Genomic DNA, 24,869 nt, shown 5'->3' with positions numbered 1-24,869 from the left:
GATAGTTCTAATGACTTTGGCTGTATGTTTTGGGTCGTTGTCCTGCTGCAGAATCAGAAGCCTCCCTGATGATACTGCATGATGAATAAGTACCTGCTTGTATTTCTCAGCGTTATGGACAACATTAATCTTGACCAAATCCCCAACGCCATTTGCAGAAATGCAGCTCCAAACTTACAAGGAGGCTCCACTGTGCGTTACGATGAACAGCCACATACCGCATATTTTCAAAAATGACTCATCAGTCCTGTGAATAGTTGAAGAGTCGCTTGGCCTTGTTTCCATGTCAGACTATGTTAGAGGAAGAAGCTTTTTGGCCGCATTTCTTCCTTGAAGACAACCTCGAGTCAGATTTCTCCAGACAGTAGATGAGTGAATCTGAGTCCCACGGGTTTCTGCCAGTTCTGAGTTGATGGCACTGCTGGACATCTTCACGTGATGTGTCCTTCATCTGCCACACTAACTGCGTCTACGGTCCTCAACATTGCCCACTGTGTTCCTTTGTGCTTCTTCAAAGGAGCGTGGACAGCACATCTCTTGCCTGGGGAGATCTTGCTGATGTAGTTGTAACTACCCTGTGCCTTGTTTCTGTACATGCCGTGCATGTGACCTGTGAAACGAAAGTGGTGCTCACCTCGGTAGCAGAGTCTCACTGTTCCTCACTCAGTTTTCAGCCTCATACGCAGCTTTTTCTGTTTCAGTTAATGACTGTGTTTCAACCTACATCATGCAAATGATGATCATTAGCGCCTGTTTGGTATAAGTGGTTAATCATATACTTGACTAAAGGCCTACATAATTCCTGACTGTGTGCAAGTGTACCTATTAGAATTGATGCTGGTTTGACAGCAAACAGTGGTCACACCAAATCTTGATTTGATTGAAGTTTTTCTTCTCTTAGCTGACTTTGTAAATAGATAGAATTAAACAATTTGTAATGCACATTTATGAAAGCACTCTTACTTTATTTCACACATGCCTAACACAGTAGATTGGAGCACCTTTCTTCTTTGTGAGGAGAGAGAGGACCCCTTCAAAGCACTTTTTGAGGTTAGCGAATTGAGTTTAGGTTAAGGTTAGGGTAAGTGGTCAGGGAATGCATTATATCTGTGAGTGTCCTCGCTATGAATGCTGTGCAAACGTGTGTGTGTGTGTGTGTGTGCTGTGTGTGTGTTCCTAACCTTGCTAAACACACAGCTAACCAAACAACATGAATCAATTCTGATAAGGCAGAAAAACCCCAGCGTGCTCAACCTAACTCTTAAACCAGCAGTAAACAGTTTGATTCCACATCTCTCTTTGGTCAGCCGGTTCTCTGCAATCCTTCCCTGGAGACGATGCTGAGCCGCAGAGCTATTATGACATTTCTGTCTCAACACTGAGCACTGTAACTGTTTACTCTGTGTTATGTCAATAAAGGTTCATGCTGTCGCGAGCATTTATACAAAGAATCTGTTTTGTCAGTGAGGCAAGTTCCAACCCATGTCTCTGTCTCCAGCCTCTTATCTGATGGTCCTGCTGCAGACTGCAGTGCAGCACGGTTCAGTTCACTGTTAATGATGAACAAATGCTCATGGGTACTGAACGGGGATGGGACGTTGGATCTGTTGTCTTATTCAGGCCTATAGCTGGATGTTGCCACCGTGATCATTATTTCACTGATGTGCATTGTGGAAGGAAAACAGAGTGAGAGCAACAGCAGGAAGTGCTGGCTCCAGACGTCACATCACTGGCACAAGTACAGCCACATGGTAACTGACACAAAACAGAGACTCAGCACATCATTTGTCCAAGACAACGCCCTTTAGGCTTATGGTTTTAATGCTATGTACCAACTTTGGGAAGGGCCTGTTAATATCTGTGGGAGGAGCTTCAAGAAACAGATCTTTTGACTTGATGATTCAATATTGGACCAAATAAAAATTCATTTTGATTGTAAAATCAATATCCTAATCCAATGTTGATGTGACATTTATAAGTTGGCTCAATGATTACGCATGGATTACCAGAGATCCTTTGATAACGTATCCACTCTCTTATGTGTTTACCATGCTCATTAATCTGACACACACCTCTATAAACTCAACATTATCATGTCAGCTGATATGATGATTCAGAAAATAAAGCAAGCCGATCACGTTATCTCTCCAATGTGAAGAGTCAGAGTGTCCGCGGAATAAAAGAGAAAATCTGTTCACATTTTAGTGCAAAAACGATCCATGCATGAGCGTGTCTGTGTGCATGCGTCTGACTGATACAGCAGACAGCACACGACATCTCCACATCAGCCAGGATCTAAGAAAGCTAACCAGACACAGAGCAGTAATGACATCATGGCTCTAAAAAGCAGGGGTGTGTTCCCTGGCTGACAGACAGACAGACACCCAAAGCTTTGATGTACTGCAGAACAGATGCTGTTCTAATCAAAGTGTGTTGGAATCGAATGTGAAAACCCTCTCTGTTCCTATCAGGTGTGATCACCCGATGGAAACTAAACTATACAAACAATATAGATGAAGTATCCCATGGTGTCTCCTTTAGTGACATCTTGTTATGCTCTAGTCTAGACCATGGGACCATCTGGGTAACAGTGATGTAGTACGTTATCTAACACCCTGATTTAAGGCTCCAGCCCCAATGAGGAGCACATGGATTGAGCACTCAAAGATACTAAAAGTCCTTTTTGGCATAGTTTCGCAGTGGTTAAAGCTCAAAAACAAGCTGCTGGAAGTAAAAACTAATATGAACTGAACTTGTGCAGTGAGTGACAGAGGTGCTGCTGTGAGAAAGAGTCCCCACTCCCTCATAGACTGTAGAGTCAGGACTATGACTAGATCACCTAATAGTCCGCAAGACTAGTGACTCGGTTCAATTAGGGTTTGTAACATTCAGCCGGTCCGAGTCTGCTTTCACACTGCACTTCAGTGAAAGGAACCGAACCTTTTGAATAACATATTCCCCTCCTCGCCTGAGGTGGCGCTGCATCGGAAATAACTGAAGGAGAAGACAAGGCAAATAATGAACAGGAAAACTTGCTGATCTGTTGGTTAATGCAGGGCAACTTCTGTTTCCTCCACATAAGAGCAAAACATGGAGCTGCATCAAATCCTATCGCTCTTGGTCTTTTTAAATTGTGTTATATGTGAACACATGACACTTACACACTGCAACAATGGGCTCACCCATTTCTCCTGGCTACTGTTCTACACACGTGTATGTTTTGCTTGTGTTTACCAACAATGCCCTGCAACAAGACTTAGGTTTTTAGGCGGACCAGAGTTTGCTTCTATGTTCGGTTCGGTTGTACATTCACACCTCCCCAAACAAACCGGACTTTCCGAGCAAACAAATTAGGGTTCAATTAAGAAGGTCTGGTGTGAATGCACCCTTAGAAGACATTTTTTACTGGTATTTGTTGGCATTTTCAGCCACGGCAACAGACTTTCTCCACTCCTCTGGTGAGCCTGCAGAGCTTTCTGCAAGGATGACTCTCGGCCCATATTCCAACCATTCGCTGCTTTCTCCTTTTATGAGCTTGGCCTTATGCTCCCGCCTTCCTTCCATCAGTCATGATGTAAAATTAATCGCACACTGTGCAGCATAGGAATGTTGCAGCGTTACCTGCTATACTGAGGTATATATATCTGATGATGGTTTGAATGTAACCGAGATTAGTTAAGATTGAAAAGTAACACGCTAGAGCTTTAAAGGTCCCGTGTGCAAGGATTAATGACATCTGATGCTGAGACGAGACTGTAACAAACAGGACTCCTCCCCTCTCTCCCCTCCATTTCTTATAAGTGCATCAAATAACTAAAATGGCCTTCACCAGAAAGGATGTCATTGTTCTTTATTTGAACAAATTCCAGTCTTTTCACAGCGCCACCCTAGCACCCATGTCCAGTCTTTATGCAAAGACTGAGAACAGTATTAATCTTCTCATCCACACACCGTTGAATGACTAAATGGTGTTGATAACGTGCCAAAACCTCCGATACACAAACAACATTCATTTCGCAGTGACTAGATCTGTTTTTGTTTTCATCTTGCAGACTATACCCCCAAAATAATCTGTATTTCATGGCAGTAAACCCACAAATATTCACCTTTTCCTGGTACTGGCGTCTAGACGAGTCCAGAGACTGGATAAGTGCAGTTGCGTGGCCGATGAACATGGCGTAGCAGGTGGCTCCTACGATCATACTCAGCATGGTCAGCCAGATGTCCGACATGCTCTCTGGGGCTTGTCTTCCATATCCAATGCACAGCATGTGGCTCATGGCCTTGAAGAGTGCGAAGGAGTAGAGTTCGCTCCATGAGTCATTCTGTAGGAGACAGAGGAAAACAAAGGGGGATCAGAGAGTGACGTTGTTTTGTTGTGTGAGGTAATAAAACATGAAGAGAGAGAAAGAAATGAAAGAAACTAAGTTTTTCCATTTTCCTTCAACTAAGAGTGAACAATCTTCAGAAGAAATCATATCACAATCCATACAAGACACAGTCTGGATTTGAATTGTGTTCTCTCCTCCCTGTAGTGTCAAGAACATTGTGACTTTACTAAAACTGCATGTTCTTAAGATGCTTCTGTGTGTGTCTCAGTGTGTGCCCCCCCCACAAGCCTCATGTGGAGGATGAAGCGGTAGAAGATGGATCTTTATTCATCAGCTCCTCAACAGACATGCCATGTGTGACATGTGACATAATTGGCTCAGCCATGTGGTCGGAAAAAGTACAATTTGTCTAAATCAAACCGTGACTATGAAAGATCAGATCACCTACTTCTCCCTAACTCCTTTCTTTTGTATTTTTACTTTTATGCTCCGGTGGTTTTGACCCGATGACCTGAGCCTGTCATCCCTGCCAAAGATGTACTGCTGAGGCACATTCCTGTGGACATGTATGTCAGATTGTTAAAGAAGAGAGAATAGAGAGTGCTATTCAAAGAATAAAAGTGCAAACGAGTAAGACATTCCTGAAAAGTGTGCGTCTGCGTGCCTGGAGATTGTGGTGGTGGTTTGGTAGAGAGCCTAATCATCATCACTGAGCAGTTTCACCTTGTCTTGGCCAAGCAGAAGGAGATGAGGTGGGGGAAAAAGGGGGGGGGGAGTGTTAATGAGGAGCCTGCGCATCTGCCTTCTTCAGTCTGCCTTTGATTGGTGCTCAAGCACTCAGTCAATTCTAATTCTCTCATGTAAGAGTCATTAAAAGCTCCTTGACGCGCACCAATGAACCTCACATCATGTCCTCAAACAGGTGTGGCTCACACACACTGTCCAACCTGTGTGTTTGTGAGTGTCCCGGCTTGGGTTGAGTGGTGTCCTCAGCCACTGATTGACTGCTGGGGCTCTTCTCTGATTTGTATATCTTCCCAGGGACATTTGCATTTCATTTGAGATTCAAATGTGGTTGGAGGTGAAAGAGGTTCCCATCAGGTCTTATCATCAGGTGAAAATAAGTGTTTGATAGGTGATTTGAAGAACCACGGCAAAACGAGATGAGAATTCTGAACATCAGAATAACTAGAAAGTTATTATGGGTCCACTTAGCTCCAACCCAAACCATGACTTCAATTTTCATATGTTTGTTTGTGTGCCATAACACGTTGCCACAACTCTGTGTCCGCATTCAGTGCAGTCTTTCACATCAGAGATGCAATTTTAAGGCTTTTATTTTTCTTCCAACAGTTACATATCTAAATTATCACAGTGTGAGCTGTTGACAGTGTGACATTCAAAATAGTAATAATAAACTTTATTTGTATAGCACCTTTCATACAAGGATTGCAGCGCAAAGTGCTTCACAATAAAAGGAAAATAAAAATTTAAAAAGCAAATACAACAATAAAACAAGACACAGGGTGGACTGACAATGTAAAGTCTAAAGTCAAAAAGTAAAAACCCCTGTTTTGACTTTGAAATAAAACACAATATGCAAATAAAACAGTAAGATACAACACGGGGTGATAGGAAAAGGCTATAGCGTCAGGAGGTTTAAACCCTGTTTTAACTTTTAAAACACAACAGAGGGTGGAATAAGAAAGGATCGAGTTGAAGGCTCGAGTAAAATAACAAGTTTTAAGTCTTCTTTTAAAAATCAAATTAACCAAATATGTACAACAGTGACTATGTGACAAACCATGCCTTCTGATAGACATCCTCAAACTCAGAGATTATTCTATTAACTATTCTGTAAATAGTGATTGAGAATATGTGGAGAAAAAAAGGTGAGTAAAGAATTATGGAGTAAAGACTGAAAACAAATTCTGACCAGTTTTCTGTTCAGTGTGTCTAAAATATAATGACATAAAGAGCTTTATCAGAGGTTTTTACCAGTCACACTTTTTTTTTTAATTTTTATTACTTTAGAGGGATTTTAAGTGGAGAAATCACAAGTGGTGATGGCTTATGAACCGAACTAGTCTCACAACAACAGTGAGCTTTGGATGGGTCAATAGGACACTGTTAACCTTTGACAAAGTCAATTTAACTGGTAACTCTTCCCAGTCTTTAGTCATCAGACATCCAGAAACTCACATACAATGAGCAAGTAAGTGGTATTGACCTTATTAAGTGCCTGATAATGCAGGAATGAGAGCACACTTCATGCCGGATTTTGTATGTGATTGTATGAGCAGGAGAAGCAACACTGCCCAGCTCGAACCACTCTGTAGAAGTTTAAGATAATTATGAGATGATAAAAGCTGACATAGTGTACAGCTGTCTCCTACTAGTGAAAATGTCAACTTCCATAGTAACACAGTAAACTAATTCTGCAGACATACCACCCTAAGAGGGGGGTGGGGGTACAGAACAAATGAAATTAGCTCTTGTTTTCATTTCATTTGCCATCAGACTTCACTGGGCACTGTGGAACATGGCTAATTACATTTAGGGAGGAACACACAGGGAGAATGGGACGATCCATGATGCACAATGGCATAATTATAGAATTTGAGTGTGCACGCAGGCACAGCCTTCTGGGCATACATGGTGTTGGACTCTCAGCGTGTATTTGATGTAGGTAGGTTTGATTTTTGCCAGTCATGCTGCTCAGCATCTCTCTGACAGTGCAGGTGTGTGCAAGTCTTTCTTAAACTGAGACTCCAACATCTAAAAGTTTGGTTGGCTTTAAAAATACTGAACTTTATTATTTTATATATATATATATATATATATATATATATATATATATATATATACATATTATTTTAATATATTAAATGTAAAGTAAAGTAAATTACCATAACATTGCTTGTTGTCAATGCTAGGATTCATTATTTAGAACCAGTGGGATTGTGTTTGCATTCATTATTTCAAACCTTTTGCAAACCTGCCAACATTATTTCAAAGATGCTTCGGTGTATAATTACTTTACAATGAAAACATAGAGACTTTGGGCCCGAGGGCAGAGAGTTGGGGACAATCCCCTTGATTAGAAAGTGAATTTTCGAGCATGTCGAGGCATGTTGTTAGCTATGCTTTCAAAGATAAATGCATGTTACAGGTTCAGAACCATAGCTGGAAATGGAACATTCAATATTTTTCTCTTTGTCTACAGGAAACTCTATATTAGCTTTAGGTTTGGTGGTTCTCTAACAGTAACAGTATATAAAATGGTCTATTTCAGTCTGAGCAAGTATCAGAATTGCCATTTGAGTCGTGCAAGTAGTAACTCACAAAGGCTGCAATTTAATTCATCTATTTTTGTGTAGTAGCAGTAGTTCATGTTTTGATGGTGCTCTGTGGCAAAGCTCCATCACATTTTGAATCTTTTCAGACAGTAAATATTGAACATTGAAACTTATACTGGGAAGGAAATCACAATTAAATATTTGACCCAAATCATTCATTTTTAGTATGTGTCTCCCGTGACAAACTGCTGTGTACTTTTAATGGGCTCTTTGCACAGCAGTCATTTTAAAGGCCACATAGACCGGAAGCTCCAATTAACACTGCGTTTGTGTGTGTGTATCTGCGTCATTACCTCGTTGATGAAACCCTAAAGTTTCAGAACAACAGTTCAGCCACTGCTGAGAAAATAGTGTTGTATTGTTTTACTTGGCTCTGCGAAGCGGATCTGCACTTCCTTAATTTGATGATGTCATCAGTAAACCTCACCACTCCTCTCACCACCGTAGCGCCTCCTGGTGCGGGCACTAGTCCGGGCACATCCGGTTGCGTACATTCAACCGCAGAAGAAGAAGAACTACTCTCGCTGTAGCTGCTGAGATGCAGAGCATCCACCGTGCCAGAGGGGGAGCTGTGTATCTGAGAACTGGCCTATCTATTACGTCACTTCCAGGTACCTGGCCAATCACAGGACAGTAGGAAAGCTCTCGTTGGCTGGCCAATCACAACACAGTCCACGTTCTGGGGGTGTGGTTTTGGTCTGAAACAGCGCGGCTGACGAGAGCGTCAGTGAGGAGATATTTTGATCGGCTCGTTTGCAGCGATTAGGAGGTTTTTAACCATGAAAACAAGATAATATATGTAAGTAGACCTCCATAACTAACATATATGTGTGATACAAGCATTCTATGTCACCTTATAAGCAGCACAAGCTCAAGTTACATTGCTCATTAAGCAACAGTTGTGGTCAGTTAATGTCAAGGAAGTGTGACAAAAAAACAGTATGCACCCTGACACGGAGAAATCTGAATGTCATTATTAATTTGTGATTTTGACAGCTCTGGGTTGCTGTGCAAAAGGCCAATTAACTCTATCAGATCCAAAGTTGACGCAGAATTTGACACAGTGGATCTTGGTTTACTGCTCAATTAACCAATGTTTATTTGAGTTGAACTCTTCTTCCACCTGCACAACATGAGAAAAATCAGATCAGAAAAATCCTGTCAATAAAGGATGCTGAAAAGCTTGTTCATGCCTTCATTACATCTAGACTAGACTACTGTAACTCATTATTATCAGGATGCTCTAAAAAGTCTCGGAGACTGACAGGAACCAGCTCTTTACACTTGCTCCCTGTAAAATTTTAAATTTAAAATCCTCCTCCTCGCATGTAAAGCACTCAGTGATCAGGCCCTGCCATATCTCAAAGATACGATTATTCCTTACCCCACAAACAGACCACTCCGCTCTGAAAATGGAGGCTGTTGTTCCCAGAGTCTCTAAGAGTAGAATGGGAAGCAGAGCTTTCAGCTACCAAGCTCATCTCCTGTGGAACAGACTCCCACACTCTCCCTGCATTTAAAGTTCAAATTAAAACTTTCCTCTTTAATAAAGCTTAGTTAGGGCTGGTTCAAGTGAACTCTGAACCATCGCTTAGTCATGCTGCCTTATGCCTAGACTGCTGGGGGAACAGGCATTATGCAGCGAGCACTCTCTGTTCCTCCTCATATTTGTTCTTATTTTACAGGTATTCAATGCCACAGCTCAAATATACTACAAATATACCTATTATTATATATTATATAGCTACTTATTACTGCTAATGTTAATATTATCCTCTGTTCTGAGGGTCAGGAGCTGGAACAAATCCCAGATGGCGTTGTGGCAAGAGGCATGATATTACACCCTGGACCAGACGATGATAATGATGACGATAAAGGTTATTAATGTAATCGATTTTTGAAATGCTCCCGCTCTCTATTTCCTCCCTCCTTTCCATTCTTCTTTTCACCCACCTCTCCTTCACTAACCCTCTTCCCTTCCCCCTCCGTTCTCTCCTCTCTCCTACTCCAACCGGTCGAGGCAGTTGTTCGTACGTTCTGAGTCTGGCTCTGTCAAGTGCATGCTCATTGCGTTCCTGTTGGGTTTCTCTGTAATAATTGTAAGGTAAACAATCACATAATGTACGTATTTTTTCATATTTAAATCTGCCTCCTGTCGACTCCAACCCCCTGTGGCTATTTGCAGAGGAGAGGCAGGTTCATGCCCTCTGAGGGTCACATCATCATGGAGTGTGTCCATCACAGGATCGAGCCTCTGCATTGGGACACAGCTGTACATTTCAGACTGTTGATGTGCATCCATGTGCATGCAGACAGTCATATAGCTCCAATTGCAAGCATCCGTTCTGAGATGATTGTTTAAATTATAGAATGCAAAATATTATCAGTACATTTATTTGCTAACAACATGACTCATTGGATGGATGAATCATTCTGCTGATGCACAGATGTTCACGTCTCTCTCATGAGTTACGATTACTCTGGTAATCCTGTGACATTTACGTTAGCAGCAGCATCAGCTAACACGAGTCCCTTTTCCACCACAAGCACTTCTCTCATTTACCTGGGATTTTGAAAAACCTCTGTGCATTTCCACCTAAATTACCCAGGGAAAACCTTACCTCGACTCCAAGCTTTTCACCAGAAGACTACCTTCTCATGACAAGGGATTTTTCAGATTACCAGGAACTCTGGGGGGGCGAAGCTGTGTGAAGTGAAGAATGCTGATTGGTGGAAAACACATTGTGCAGCTGTTTCAGTGATGCCAATTTAGTCTTTTTTTTTAAAAAAGACAAAAAAAGACTTTTTGAGAAACTGAAGTAGAAGTACGCATTGTTCAAAAGGTCTATTCAGAACTATTTTGAGGCTCGATTTACAAACACTATTCCACTGAAGCTCTTTTGCAACCTCGCTCCACACTTCTTGTAATTTTTTTTTTATCGAACTTTCAATTGCGGTGGAAACACAATCCACACAGGGAATTACATACTGGGAATTATTTTCCCCAGGTAAATAAATTCCTGGTAATAAAAGTTCCTGGAAATGTTGGTGGAAAAGTGGCTGTTAACATCAGCCTCAACTGTCCTTTTTCAATTTCTGTTATCGTATCATGAGTGGAGAGAAAACATGAATATTTACTTAGTGTTGCATCTATGAGCGTCTATGAATGAATGCTATATCCTTGGAATCTCGTGGCCCAGGAAGATCAGTAATCAAGACCCACTAAGGACAGGCCAGGAACTGGTGGAAGTCACCATTAGAAGAAGGAAATATAGGGTGTGGCCTTTCCGAGATGGATAGGCCACACCCTATGAAAGCCTCCTGCATCCATCACTAGATCTGCCCTTGAGTGGAATCTTCAAGGGAAGAGAGGAGAGGTGTCAACAAGGACTTATCCAGAACCAACACCTGTATGCTCCCGGACGGGCGAGGAGGATTAAGTCAAGTCAAGCCAAGCATCTATGAGCATAGCACGTTAACGTTAGCATTTAGCTAAAGCGCCGCCGTATAACCACTAAAAGGGACTTCTTAAAAGTGAAATAGTCTGTTTGGAAACATATTAACATCATTTGTGTTCCTATTTATTCTACTCATAGACAAAACCTGCATTCATAAGTCCACCAAGCTATGGGATGAATGATGACTTTTCTTCTTAAAATGGGGTTGGTTTCACAGGGAAAAGTTGACCCACAAAAACAGCAGTTTCAATGAGGCTGTAACAGTGTTCCATTTTATAAACAATTTATTCATTTTAATCTAAGGCTTCAGATTGGATCCGACTGGAGCATTTCCTCTTTGACTAAATGTATGTGTGTGTGTGTATATGGCTAACCTCAAAGCTGACTTATTTTTTCCGGAATTTAATAATTCACGAGGAACGTGAACACGAAATTACTATAAGTTTCACGTAGCTGCAATAAATTGACCATGAAGCAGCACAAAACGTCCTTTCCCTGGACCCAAACAGCTCTGATTCATGAGCAGTTTCCCATAACAGAGACACAAATACCCTCAAACAATCTGAATAAATCCAAGGATTCAATCAGTTTCAATGAATTGCTGTTGTGGTCACTTTTATAAAAATGATCACATTATCTGAGCACGTTTAAAACAACCGTGGTTGACCAAATTGCTGTACAGAACCACATCGATAAAAATAATACAGCGCATAATAGCAGCAAACAATCGAAATACTATATTACACTGCGCCACTTGCTTTACACAACACAAGAACACAAGAAACAAAACACTTGATTATCTGTCACAATAGCTGCCAGCTGCGATAAATGGATACTCGGCTCATTAAAAAAGCAAACAGCAAACATACATCTCTTGGAAATGTCTTTCCAAATAATATCAGGTGCTACAGTAACAGGAGTAAAAATGGCCAGAAATGTTATGTGACGATTCATATTGTGAATTGGGTTGAAAATTATTTTTCATCTTGAAAAAGTGGGTTTCCCTGATAAAAACTACAGGGAACACTGACTTGTTGATGTCCCTATTGATGTTGACTAATATTTAAAAATTCAGAGTTCAAACTAAAGCACAGAGAAGAGAGAGGCTTTGCTCGGATGCCATTGATCCAACAGCCAATCAGCCTGAAGGAGGCGGGAAGAGGCCATGATTATCTAGTCTCTCGTGACCAGTGTGCTGCAGAAGCCTGATTATTGGGCTTTGTCCGCTGTCAACTGCATGTACATTCTCTTCTAGCTACAGATATTGTCTTTGAGTGACAGCTGAATGCATTACAGAAAGGAAGAAAGTTACTCACCAGCCACTATATTAGGTACACATGACTAATAAAGTGGCAGCTGGCGTGGTTTTCCTGCTGCAGTCGCCCCGTCTGCTTAAAGTTGGACATGTTGTGCGTTCACTTATGGTCTTTTGTGTACTTGCTTATGATGGGTTACTGCTGTGTGTTGCTGTTGCCTTCCTATCATCTCAAACCAGTCTGGTCATTTTAAGCTGCCACTCACTGGATATTTTCTCTGTAAACCCGAGAGACGGTTGTGACTGAAAATCCCAGTTTCTTAAATACAGTCACAAACAATAGAGAGTGAGTTACATAAAATAAAGTTGGCTTGATAAACAATACATTATCTCTGAATATAGAGATAAAACTGCATTTATTATATTCTCAAGCTGCCAAGTTAAAAACCAAGGAGAAATAACGCTGTTATAACGTTAAAAAATAATCTCACTTGGAAATCTCATATAAATAATATTAAAACAAAAAAGATCCTGAGTAATTGCTACATTACATACATCTAGATACACCTTAAATAAAAAATCTATGGTGTTGTTTTCTCTAAATGCCTTATATAGGGCATCTTTGAAATTTATGTTTAAAATAAAGAAATGACCTTCTGCCACAGAGAATAAAGAAGAGTCAGAGAGAGTCAATACTGACTTGGAGGAAATGAACTGTTTCAATAAAACAGCATTTAGAACAGATATCAAGAGCAACTGTGTATCCGTTCAGGTCTGTGGGTCTGTGGAGCAGCTGCAAAGAGGAATTACAATGAAATACTTCCCATTTTAAACTATCAATAGATATTTGTCCGGAGATAAATGTATTTTTCTTGTTTTGTTTTATAAATCATGCGCTGACGGGTAACAGAAGTACTTAAGGAAGGCAAAATAGGCTTGAGCTTCAGCCTGCACCTTTTCAGTCTATTTCTTTATGTGCAGAATGCTGCTATTTAATTTATAAGAATGTGTGTTTAACATGTGTCAACACAAACGAATAAAACTGACTAACAAACTACTCTTAAATCACTTTTCTTCCTCATTCTGATTCTCAGTTGAAAATTCTGGTTGCAGGTCTTTAGGCCTAAATGCACTGACTTGCTACCATGTGATAATTTGATAGATCGATATGTTTCTGAACAGTTGTAGCTAATAATATACGAGCAAGCAGGTATACAAGTACAATGCCTCTCAGCGAGTCTATATAAAGCCAACCTGCCTGTATTTCCATTTCCTAAGTACATTGATGATGACAATGGTAAACAGAGTGAGCTCCGCCCAGTGCAGACCGACAGTGAGTCAGCCTGAAGTGGAGCTTGAGGAGGAGGATCACTTAATGCCACGCTCTCATTCACAGCCACTCTAAAATGATCCCTGACTGCGATTACACTAAGATGGCAGCAGCGCAGCGTGCCAAGTGGCCACGCCCACACAGGTGACAATGATTCTGGAAAATGGCACCAAACACAAATGTCTGAGAAACGTGGGCGTAAAACATGGTGAGGACGCAGAAGGGGCAAGGAATTAAATGAACTAGGAAGCGTGGAAGGGCAGGAAAATGTCATCAGCAGAATGATCAGTAGCTTAATGGCACAAAGAGACAATCAACACGTTTATTTTTGTAACTGTGAACTGAGCAAACAACTCCTGATAACCTGGCAGGAGGCATGTTTGAGCAGAGGAAAGAGAGGGTCAGTCACTCTGAGCTGCAACCACTACAAATCTCAACTTGTAAGACATTTATGATGTTTCCTTCACCTTAGTCAGAAGTGACATCTACTGACAAAGAAAAGACATGAGTGTTTCCAGGGTGAGGGAGAGCGAGAAAAAAACAAATATGGCCTGAGATGAAACACAAAATGGAAGGAGAGAGAGAAGAAAGCGTGTTGTCCCCCAGGGTCAGTGGGTGTGAGATCCATCTGTTCCTGGAGATCACACACACAACACCCTGGCACACACTTACGCACACACACACACGCACACGCGCCACATCAGCGCGTCACAGGACACAGTGTTATCAGAGTACTATTTTCAAGGCCTTGAATTTCACAAATCTATGGGCCAGAATTAGAAAGTTCACTCTCAGCATGTGAGACTTATTTAGCGACAGCAGCATTAGGCGGTTTCAGGAGAAACAGCCTGCGCGTGACAAGAGCACAAAGACAGAATTACTCAGTCTGCTGAACTTCCTTACACACACACACGATAATCGTGACGTTTCTTCCAGAATAAAATAAATATTCTAAATAGTTAGAGCAATCACGAGTTGGAATTGTTTGCACCTTGTGGAACCTACAGCAGCAAAAGCATCATTTGGCTCTGTCACAGTGGTGAGCTATGGACCAGATGAAGTTACTGTCAATCAAGAAAGTGCATTTTCCACAGTTATGACAATTATTCAACAGTTTTTTCCACATAATTGCAAGTGTTATTCTCTCTTTAATGTATCCAATAATTGCAATTCCCTGCATTTACACCCCAGTTATTTCAACTCTGTATTAATTCCACCTTTTCCCCAAAAGCTAACCTAATAATAACCTCTTTTAAATGCACCCCATACTGTGTATTATGTATGGGTCACAGCCCTTCATAAAGTTCTTAACAGCTCTACCGACAAAAACTCACATGCACCGTCAATTAAAAGATATAAAATGATGCATCCAGCTCCAGAGCCTGACAGGTCTGCATTTGAATATAATTATCATAAATAATTTGCACAGCTAGTCTCTCTTGGTTAAGTGAGGCCACTACATTATCAGCATTCTACAGAGTGAGAGACGTTTCCACGTGTCTGCATAAACATACTGCATGTGTATAAAATACAGAGAGCGTTACTGAGCATACATGTTTCTCTGCACTTGTGTTTGAGTTTGAGTCTCAGTCTTTTATCTCGGATAGAAAGATGATGAGAGTCAGGCAGGATGGAAGAGTTAAAGTCCAAAACAATAAACACCCAAACAGGGTGTTTCACAGTGAATTTGTGCTCTTAATTTGGCTAAATGGAACTGAAAATCGCTATTTATTTGAATTTAAATGAAAATACCTCAAGTTGAGGGCTTTTCTCAGTCATTTTTTAGGTGAGATTCAAAAATATAACACAACATGACATAAAAGACAGAATCAGAAAAAACAACAGAACTGGTGGCGTGAGGAAATCTCTTCATGCAATTATACTATGCGTATTGTCCAACTTTAGACGTTTTCCCTTTCTTTAGGTTACTCTGCAATGTAGGCTATTGTTGCCAATGCTGGAGTTTGAATCTTTCCACCAAACTGATCTAAAAATGAAGCACAGTGTTCCTGTTTTTCTAAATTCCTGCTGAGCAGCTAAGTCCAAAATGAACCTGCTTTAAATACTGATTATTTTGTCAAGTATTTGTTACATAACTGGTTATTTTGGCTCTTGAACACTGCTGCCACTTTCTCTCCAGAGAGTTTGTCCTTTCAAGTACACAATAATGTGGGAGAAAACCTCTGCTATGATGGTTTGTCTATCAGCAGATGGCCAGAAGCTACCTGCCAGATCCAAGGAAGGAAAGACATAAACGAGGGAGATCAAGATAAGTCCCGCCGTTAGAACCAAGAGAAAACAAGCTCTTGTTGTCGTCCTTCGCTCCACTAGCAAGTCTCCAGGGTTTAACTAGAGATGGTTTAATTGAGGCCATTTTTGTGTGAGCGTGTGAGCGTGTGCGCCGACTCAACTTTAAATAAATCCCATTTCCCCATCGGCCTTCAACACACCTTTGATCATTCATGTGTTGGTTCACATACACACGCATGTCCGTCATGTGATTATTAATGTCTGTGTAAAACACGCACATACATATTATGCAAACACTAAAACCCCACCGAACAGGAACTGTAGCTTACCACCATCTTGTTGAGGGAGACCCAGCAGTCCGACGGAAAGTCCTGCAGCATGGGCACCAGGAACTGGAGACAGCCGTCCCAGTGACACAGCAGCAGCATCATACCAATCAGGTTGATTATTCGCATCACAGCGCTGGCCAGGTCATAGGTCATGTGGAAGATCTGTCAGGAGGAGAAGAGACAGGTAGACAGATAGACGGGGGGGGGTTACAGACGTGGAGACAAAGAAAGGCAAGGACAGATGTGTGAAGCGAACAACAAATCAGTGGATTCATTTCACAGTTTTACTCAAACCAGAACTTCAACTATCACTTAAATGTCTTTCCTATAATTGATATTTAATCGAATAAGTGTAAAAGGTGGAGATTTGACCGGCGCTACGTTGATGTATTGGACGTTCACTGCAGCCAGGCTCCTATTGGACGATACCAGCTGTCAATCACCCCGCTGTGCACTCACATATGTGCTGTGATTCATCCTATCTTTTCCCCCGAAAAATAATTTGCAAAAGTGAAACTAGCAATTGAGACCATTAACTCGTAAGAAAGATGTTTAATGATATTATTATAATTATTATTATTTATTATATTGGAGTCGCCCCCTTATTATTCAGGAAAATACAGGGTTCAGGCACTTCCACATTGGCTTCACAGATTAAATCCATCACTTACACACAGTCTGTTCTTATGGCTGCTCGTTAAATCTAAGAGAAACTGTCGTCTAGTGATTTTGTATTATTCTTATCATGCATTCGTTTTACACCACCAGAAGTGACTGTGTAAGGGTTGTACAGCTTTAAATAAATAATCAGCCTGGGAGAATAAAATGCAGTTAAAACTCAATCAAACTTTACTAAAAGCAGAGGTCAGGCTGAGGCTCTGAATTGTAACTAGGTGTAGAAAATGAACAAGCAGAGTCTGTGGTCGGCATTCCATCTTGATAAAATCTCACGCAGACCCTGATGAAGCTTTGATCAACAGGCAGACAGGTTTCGCCCGCTCTCGCCTTAGGTAAGAAGTCTTATTTGTGTGGAGACGGTGTTGTGGTCACAGCCTTGTAAACACCACTCAGTGTGGCTTTGCTGGCCACTGGCCAGGCCTTTTTTTTTACCATTTCGTGCCTGTGTATTTCTTAGCTGAACTTAATACCGAGGGGAGTAGACCAGATGTTTGTGTTTGCCTATAGAATATCAATGTATGCATATTGGAAAAACCCTAATTTATGAGCCAATTTGATAGTTTCTTGTATCAAAAACAACAGCTCATTTTTCACTTGAGACGTTTGTCCTACATGTGAAGTAGGCCAGACTCTCTGTGTGTCTGTCTGGAGACATGAAAGAGATGCCTCTGTTGTGATTTCACCGATTCGGGAGCAGCCGGGTCGGGACGTTTGTGACTCATCCTGTCACCTCAGAGGCCGCGCGATGCTCAACGCACAGCTCACTTGAATGTCAAAGCCTGCACTCCACTTAAACCTCTGCGTGCAAATTCCTCCTGTGTGTTCCAGTGCCAACACAAGGAGGCTGACCAGTGTAACATCTTTCCCCATCGCACCTGACAAACACTCGGATTATAATTCCACCTTTTTACGTTCTGTGTCAATGACGCTGATTTCTCTCCTACAATGGCCTTTGATCGTCTGGAGAAGGGGAAACCACACAGTGAGTCCCTGGTCTGATTAGGAAGAATTCCCATCATGATTAATGAGGCTCCAGGACTAATGTTACCCATGATACCAGACCAGCACCTGGCCATGTGTCACTGTCAGACCACAATCTGGGTCAGGGCACATTACCACGACCACAACTCCCCGTGCAAGAACACACACAGCTGAGACACTTTACTACTCCTGTCTGCCACACAAGTTGATCTGGTAGATTCAGATTTAGATTTAGTGACTCGTGATGAAATTTTACCCTCAGTTCAATTCCCCACCCTTGTGCAAACACTTTCAACCATTCACTATAATAATCTGACTCGTGTAAAAGGCACGTCAGACAGAGAAGGAGACTTGCTTCCTGCCTCAGGAAATTGCTCTGGTTATTCCTGACAACTCTTATCTCCGCTGCTGTGTCGGCACAACAAACAAACGCGCGCGCACACACACACACATTTGCATAGCATTCATAGTGAGGACACTGAGACATAATGCATTCCCTAGCCCCCTCACCTTAACCACCACACCTAAATGCCTAAACCTAAGTCTAACCCTCAAAAAAGCCTTTTCAAGAGGCGACAGAACATGAGGACCAGCCAAAATGGTTGTTTTTTGTCCTTGCAAAGATACCTATACAAAAACACACACACACATCATCTATTCAAGTACATGCTGTTAAACAGCATCATTTTGAGAGATGTCCACTGACTTAGAGCTGGGTTAAACAGTGAAAATCATCACAACTTGCATCTAAGCTGAGCTGAGCCAAGTCGAGACAAACAGAGCTTAGTTCATCAGCAGCTGATCAGGATAAGGAGGTTCAGTCTCAGTTAAAGCAAAGGAGAATTTGGTTGTGTGTGTGTGTGTGTTAGAGTCAGTAATTATGGTGCACAACAGGCTCAAATTACGCCGTTGTAATCAGAAGAGCAGTGGTTATTTTCAGAGTGAGAGAACACACATTTGATTCATACACTAGATGCCTGGTTGGGCCAAAATAGAATCATTTGTTTATATAGAGTACAGAGAGCTTACAGGTCATCCTGCAGGAGAACGGCCTTTTGTGTTTCCCTGCTCTCGGGGTAGATGCTGCTGCTGCTGCTCGTCAGTGACTCGCCACTTTATTAGGTACCCCCGACAAACTGGGGTTTAACAAGAATGGTCCAGAAGAGAAACTGGGCAAAAATGCAGCGTTGATGCCAGAGGAGAATTATGTAGAAAACCTCTGCACTGAATGCTCTGCTGCTACAGCAATAGAAGACCACATGGGGTCTCCAGCCAGTTTACTTGGTGTCTTGTAAATGGTAAATAGTTTGTATTTATATAGCACTTTTCTAGTCTTGATGACCACTCCAAGAAGCTTTATACTACGGTTTTGACATTCACTCATTCACACCCTTTCACTCACACTTTCACACAGTGCATTTTCTTTCATTCCTCTCATTCATATCTGTCCCGTGTCAGGCCACGCCCATTCACACGCCACTGTCACGGCAATACGGGCTTAGGCGTCTTGCTTTATTATTGACATTATTATCATTATTATTATTATTATTATTATTATAAATATTATTATAATAATAATGACAACAACAACAATAACAATAATAATAATACTAATAATAAATCTTGTTTTAAGGGACATGCCAAAAAAAAGATATATATATATATATATACAACAATTATATAAATAAAATTATACCTAATAGCACAGGAGTACTTAATGGATGACGAAGCATAGCAGCACAGTACTTTATTTCCTGCAGTGTAATGTAATTAGTGAAGCTGGTGCTCTTTTATTAGCCACTCTCTGCCACTTCTTTAATGTGTATTGGTTGAAATGCCATATTCAATCAACTGTGGAAAAGTGTGTTCACATTACAGTGAAAATAAAAAAGACAGTCCGGATACTCTCTGGTTGTTTTCATTCCTTGGGAAATCCCTTTACGGTTTCCCACTGATGAGCACAAATTAATTTTTCATGAATTCTTCACTGCATCACAACATTGACTCACTGATGAGCTATCAGATTAATTGTGATAGAATTATTATTTATTTATTATTAATTACACCAAACATTGCATGGATCCAAAAATAGCTTGACTTTTGATATATATATATATATACATATATATATATACATATATATATACATATATATATATATATACATACATATATACATATATATATATACATACATATATACATATATATATATATATATACATACATATATACATATATATATATATACATACACTGTATATATACAGTATATATATTTCTTTATATACCACTGTGGTATCAATGAAATTATCAATGAAAGAACGATAAAACCACTTTCTTTTTCTTTTTTGACATCAGCGCAGCAACAGTGATGTTTATACAAATTTTGTTAGATCTTAAAATCCATGAAAAGGTTCCGTATATAATTAAATAAACACATTCTTGTGTGAACGCTGTCTTGCGCTCCCCACATTCCTAGTTGAACTGCCATTAAGACGCCTTGTGATGCAACAGTAATTTTTAAGTGACTTTTTAAGTAACTTTCCATGAGCTGTACTCTTGCCTATCACCAATGTCAGCTGAGAATAGCTTCAGCTCCTCCCTACTCTGACTCAGGAGGTGAGAAACATGAATAACCTGAGGCCAAGGTTTATGGAAAATTCACTTTTAAATCCAGTGTGCAGAAAAGAAACATGCCTTTATGTATGCTTAAAGGACCAGAATGTAAGAATTAGTGACGTTGTATATTGTTCCTCACATATCACTATATGGATTGTTTCTCATATTCTTTAAAGTGTAACTAAATCCCTACAACACATCTTTCAGGTGAAAGGCAGTGTTTATCTACTAATGTTATTTGTTGATCCATGAGCCAGTATTGTGTGTCTGCTGCCTCTCTCTGGTCAAACACCAGCCACTGCATTCTAATTTGCCATTGGTTGTTTTTGAACCTTGCTTACATCACTGGTACACTCTTACATCACTCCCATATCTAATCAGCGTGAGGCTCATTGTTCCAGACTGTTGCTCTGTCGCCTTTCTCTCTCTCCATCATTTGAAGCGCGGCAAGAGCGGCTCAGTGTCAGGTTTCACTGCCAGACCACGCCCCCTAACTGGTCTGCACTCTCTCTCCCTCCGCCTCTCCCTCACTGAGGGCTCAGCCCACTTCTTTTGGCATTTTTCAAATAAGATACTGGGTGGAGTTAACTGCAGTAGAGGGGGTTTAGTTATACTTTAACATGTGGTTTACGCTCACAAGATTCTACACATGATCTGTTGTAATCATACAAATATTTCAATGTAAACCCAAAGACCTCCTTTTATCCACAGCATTACACAGTAGACTCCACCTACCTCCTCCCACTGGTGGATGTAACGGATGAGTCTGGAGAGCCTCAGCAAACGCAGCAGACTGAGAATCTTAGTGAAGCGGACGATGCGGAGCGCCCGGGCCGTCTTGTACATCTCAGAGTCAATCCCTTTCTCCACGATGAGGAAGATATAATCCACAGGTATGGAGGAGACAAAGTCCACCACAAACCAGCTCTTGAGGTACTTCTCCTTGATCTTCTTGGGGTCGAGGATGATCTCCGTATTGTCCTCAAACACAATACCAGTCCTGAAGTTGAGAACCAGGTCTATGAGGAAGAAGGTGTCGGAGAAGACGTTGAAGATGATCCAAGGTGTGGTGGTCTCCTCCTTGAAGAAGGTGATGCCCACGGGGATAATGATCAGGTTGCCCACCATGAACATCAGCATGGTGAAGTCCCAGTAGAACCTGACAGAGAAGAGACGTGGGGAGAAGGTGTTTCATGAATAAGACAACACACGCAGGAATAACAGTGTACAGTCTGAGCCAATAAAATACTGATGTCAAAACTGCTTCATTTATTTCACGTCTTTGGACATGTGGGAGGAAACCGAAGAACCCGGAGAGCGAGAACATGCAAACTCCACACAGAAAGTCCCAGACCAAACGCCTGCTTCGTTCCCACCATGTGATCTGTATCTGCTCCCGGTGAGAGAACCTACACCATCTGACACACAGCAAGGTCAGGCCAAGGACAAGCAGAGAGACAAGAATATTACAGGAAAGTCCAACTGGGTGTCGAGTTCCTTTTAAAATCCAAGGACAAAGACACAGAGACCTGAGTGGTATTCATAGCCACCGATTTATGCTCCATCACACATATCCACCGGTTGGTGTCGGTGACATTTACTTGTCTAAACGGAGTGTGGCACAAAAGTCAATCTTGACAAACAGCTGACCTGTGGTTTGGAATTTAAAGCACTGGTTTATGACGGGCAACTCCTGTGTTTTTAGAGATGAGACGATTAAATGTCATTAGCTGAGCAAGAAAATGAATCTGAAAATAACTTCATTGTTTATAGTTAATCAAATTGTGAGCATGTGATAGTCTATAACTGGATTGTCTATAGGTTTAAAGCTGCTGGTAAAATAACACATGACATTTGAAGGCACCACTTTTTGCTTGTACATAACGGTGATGGTGGGAAAAATTATGGACCGAATCAGATAATCGAGAAAGTTACTGGAAGAAGACTAACTGAGCGTTCAGAGTACACTGTTGCCTGATCAAGGGAAATGGGAGACTGCAAATGCAGAGGGAGGAATTTGAGATGGCTTTGCTGAGTCATGGGTGTCCTAATTAATTCAATAATAATAGTTAACAATTCAATCACAAAACAATCACAAATCGATATTCATTCATTCATCGTCTACCACATGAGAGTCGCAGGGCTGCTGGTGCCATTGTCACTCACACACACAGGGAAAAGATGCAAACTCAGAGGCCCAGACCGGGACACAAACCAGCAGCCTTCCTGCTGTGAGGCAACAGTGCAAGCCACATACACCACTATGTGACAAACAAATCAATATTTCTGTTTGAAAATTTGAAATCATTTGGGTCAAACCTCAGTCATTTTACAAATGAGATCATTTGGGGGAACTGTCCTTGGTGCTGAAACTTATCAAAAAACATCAGAAAAAAAACGAGTTTAAAATCAGCTGATATTGATAATTATTCTAATAAATGGTCAGGTATTTAAAGACGTTGAAGAAACCAGTTAATTGTTGCTTTTAAATGTCTTAATATAAATAAATACTGAAGAACATTATATAGCAACACACTGTATATTGTTATTTAATTATTGCTCAAAGTTTGCAGAAAACCACAACAGTACAGGAGCAAATGAGCTCCAGCAGCAGAAAAAACACACTTGTGCCACTACTGACACTTTATCAGGAGTCTGGTGTACCTAATAAAGTGGCCGGTGAGTCTGTGTAACTGTGGGTTTTTCATATTAGTTTGTAAAATATATGGGGTAGGGTTTCTGTTATGGCTAAATGGAGGACCATTCTCTCTTAATCCTTCACGCAGAGCCATGCAGATACACTCTTATGAACTTAAGTCAGTGGGACTCTCACCTGAAGTCGCTGTACGGATGAATAATCCAGTTCCCCGCAGACTTAACTCGCTCCTGCTCTTTCTCCACTGCCTTTTGGCTGCCGAACATGCGCAGGGAGAATTTGTTGACTCCTGGCTGAAGCATGGAGCTGAACTGCCGCTGCATGTAAGTCTGATTGCCCCTGGAGTCTCCATCGTCCGGCACGATCTGAGAGCCGTCCTCAGCTTTAGTGAATGTCACAGAACTTCTCGACTGCAGACTCGGGGTCTGTCCTTTACTAGTCGGGGCATAGGAGAAGGACACTCTGGAGTCCTTTTTCTCCATCGCTGCCACGGTCTTCACTTCGGCCCCGGGCCCCTGGTTGAGGGGCCCCGGTGAATTAATGGAGCCGTCCATGCACGCAGCCAGCCCCTTGCTGTCCTCTGACGCTGCTGCCGCCGTTGCTACTCCATCTGGCTGCTTCTCCTGCCTTGAGATGAGAGAGGAGAGGCTCCCTGAACTGGTCGGGTCCCTTCTACAATCTCCGTTTTTATTGCATATCATTCCGATGGCTGTCTCTCCTACCGCTGTCTCATCTGAGCCTGTGTATCCTGCGCGCCTGTGTTCCCACTCTGTGCCAGGAGCATCTCTGTGGCGCGACAGATCGGAGGAAGTGAGGGGTGCGCACTCCTCGTCTCTGAAGAGCCACAGCTCATTGTTGTTGGAGCTTTTACGCGCACCGGACGCGGCTCCGCCTCCTGGCACACATTTCTTCATCTTGGTTCCTCCGCTGCTCCCGTGGCCCTCGCAACCGCCCCAGCTGATTAGTTGATGTGGTGGAGGCAGATGCAGGAATTTGGGGTCCTCTTCGCCAACCTCCGCTTCCTCCACCACCAGCAGACACGATACAAGGGCAAGACACGCGCACCTGCAACCTGGTGAGACCGGGCAGCGGCGGCGGACGAGGAGGAGGAAGGTGTGGAGATCAAAGCCACAGCAGCCTCCTCCTGCTTTCCATTCACTTTAGAAGAGGAGCGCACCGTTGCTATGGCTGCAACCTGGCTTCTGTTATTTCATGCCCTGTGAGCGTGTGTGCGTGTGTGTGTGTGTGTGTGTGTGTAAACACTATTGTGAGCTCTTTAAGACCCTTTCAGGCATAAACAACAATGTGACCTTGGCAGAACCAGGGGTCCCGATGAGGAGAACCTCATTTCTGGAGATCTGAGTGAAGTTAGGGTTAAGGTTAATGCTTTGTTTTGGTTGTTTAAATGAATCGAAGTCAATGCAGTGTCCGAAGAAAAATAGCTATGTGTGTGCGAGAGAGAGCGAGAGAGAGAGAGAGAGAGAGAGAGCACGTGTCTCTTTTAGCCTGAGGAAACTTTAGGTTCAAACTAGGACTGCATTTTATTAATTGATTACTTAATTAATCAACTATTTTGATAAACGGTTTGAGTTTTTTGCTTCATATAACAAATAATAAGTC

At 41.7% G+C, this 24,869-nt stretch overlaps 1 protein-coding gene across 1 annotated transcript in view; it reads right to left on the bottom strand.

The window, feature by feature from the left end:
* Positions 1-24,382, bottom strand: part of hcn2b (hyperpolarization activated cyclic nucleotide-gated potassium channel 2b) — a 43,441-nt gene extending 19,059 nt beyond the window's left edge. Inside the window, exons 1-4 of the mRNA XM_044043477.1 lie at positions 23,427-24,382; positions 21,329-21,752; positions 16,313-16,474; positions 4,107-4,325 (exon numbers count right to left, since the gene is read on the bottom strand). Of these exons, the coding sequence (XP_043899412.1) occupies positions 4,107-4,325; positions 16,313-16,474; positions 21,329-21,752; positions 23,427-24,163 (1,542 nt within the window). The 5' untranslated portion in view covers positions 24,164-24,382. The remainder of the gene's footprint in view (positions 1-4,106; positions 4,326-16,312; positions 16,475-21,328; positions 21,753-23,426) is intronic.
* Positions 24,383-24,869: the final 487 nt, after the last annotated feature.

The sequence above is a fragment of the Solea senegalensis genome, linkage group LG14 (assembly GCF_019176455.1).
Source record: "Solea senegalensis isolate Sse05_10M linkage group LG14, IFAPA_SoseM_1, whole genome shotgun sequence".
In the NCBI taxonomy this organism is placed as follows: domain Eukaryota; kingdom Metazoa; phylum Chordata; class Actinopteri; order Pleuronectiformes; family Soleidae; genus Solea; species Solea senegalensis.
This window is presented reverse-complemented; position numbering and strand designations above follow the sequence as displayed.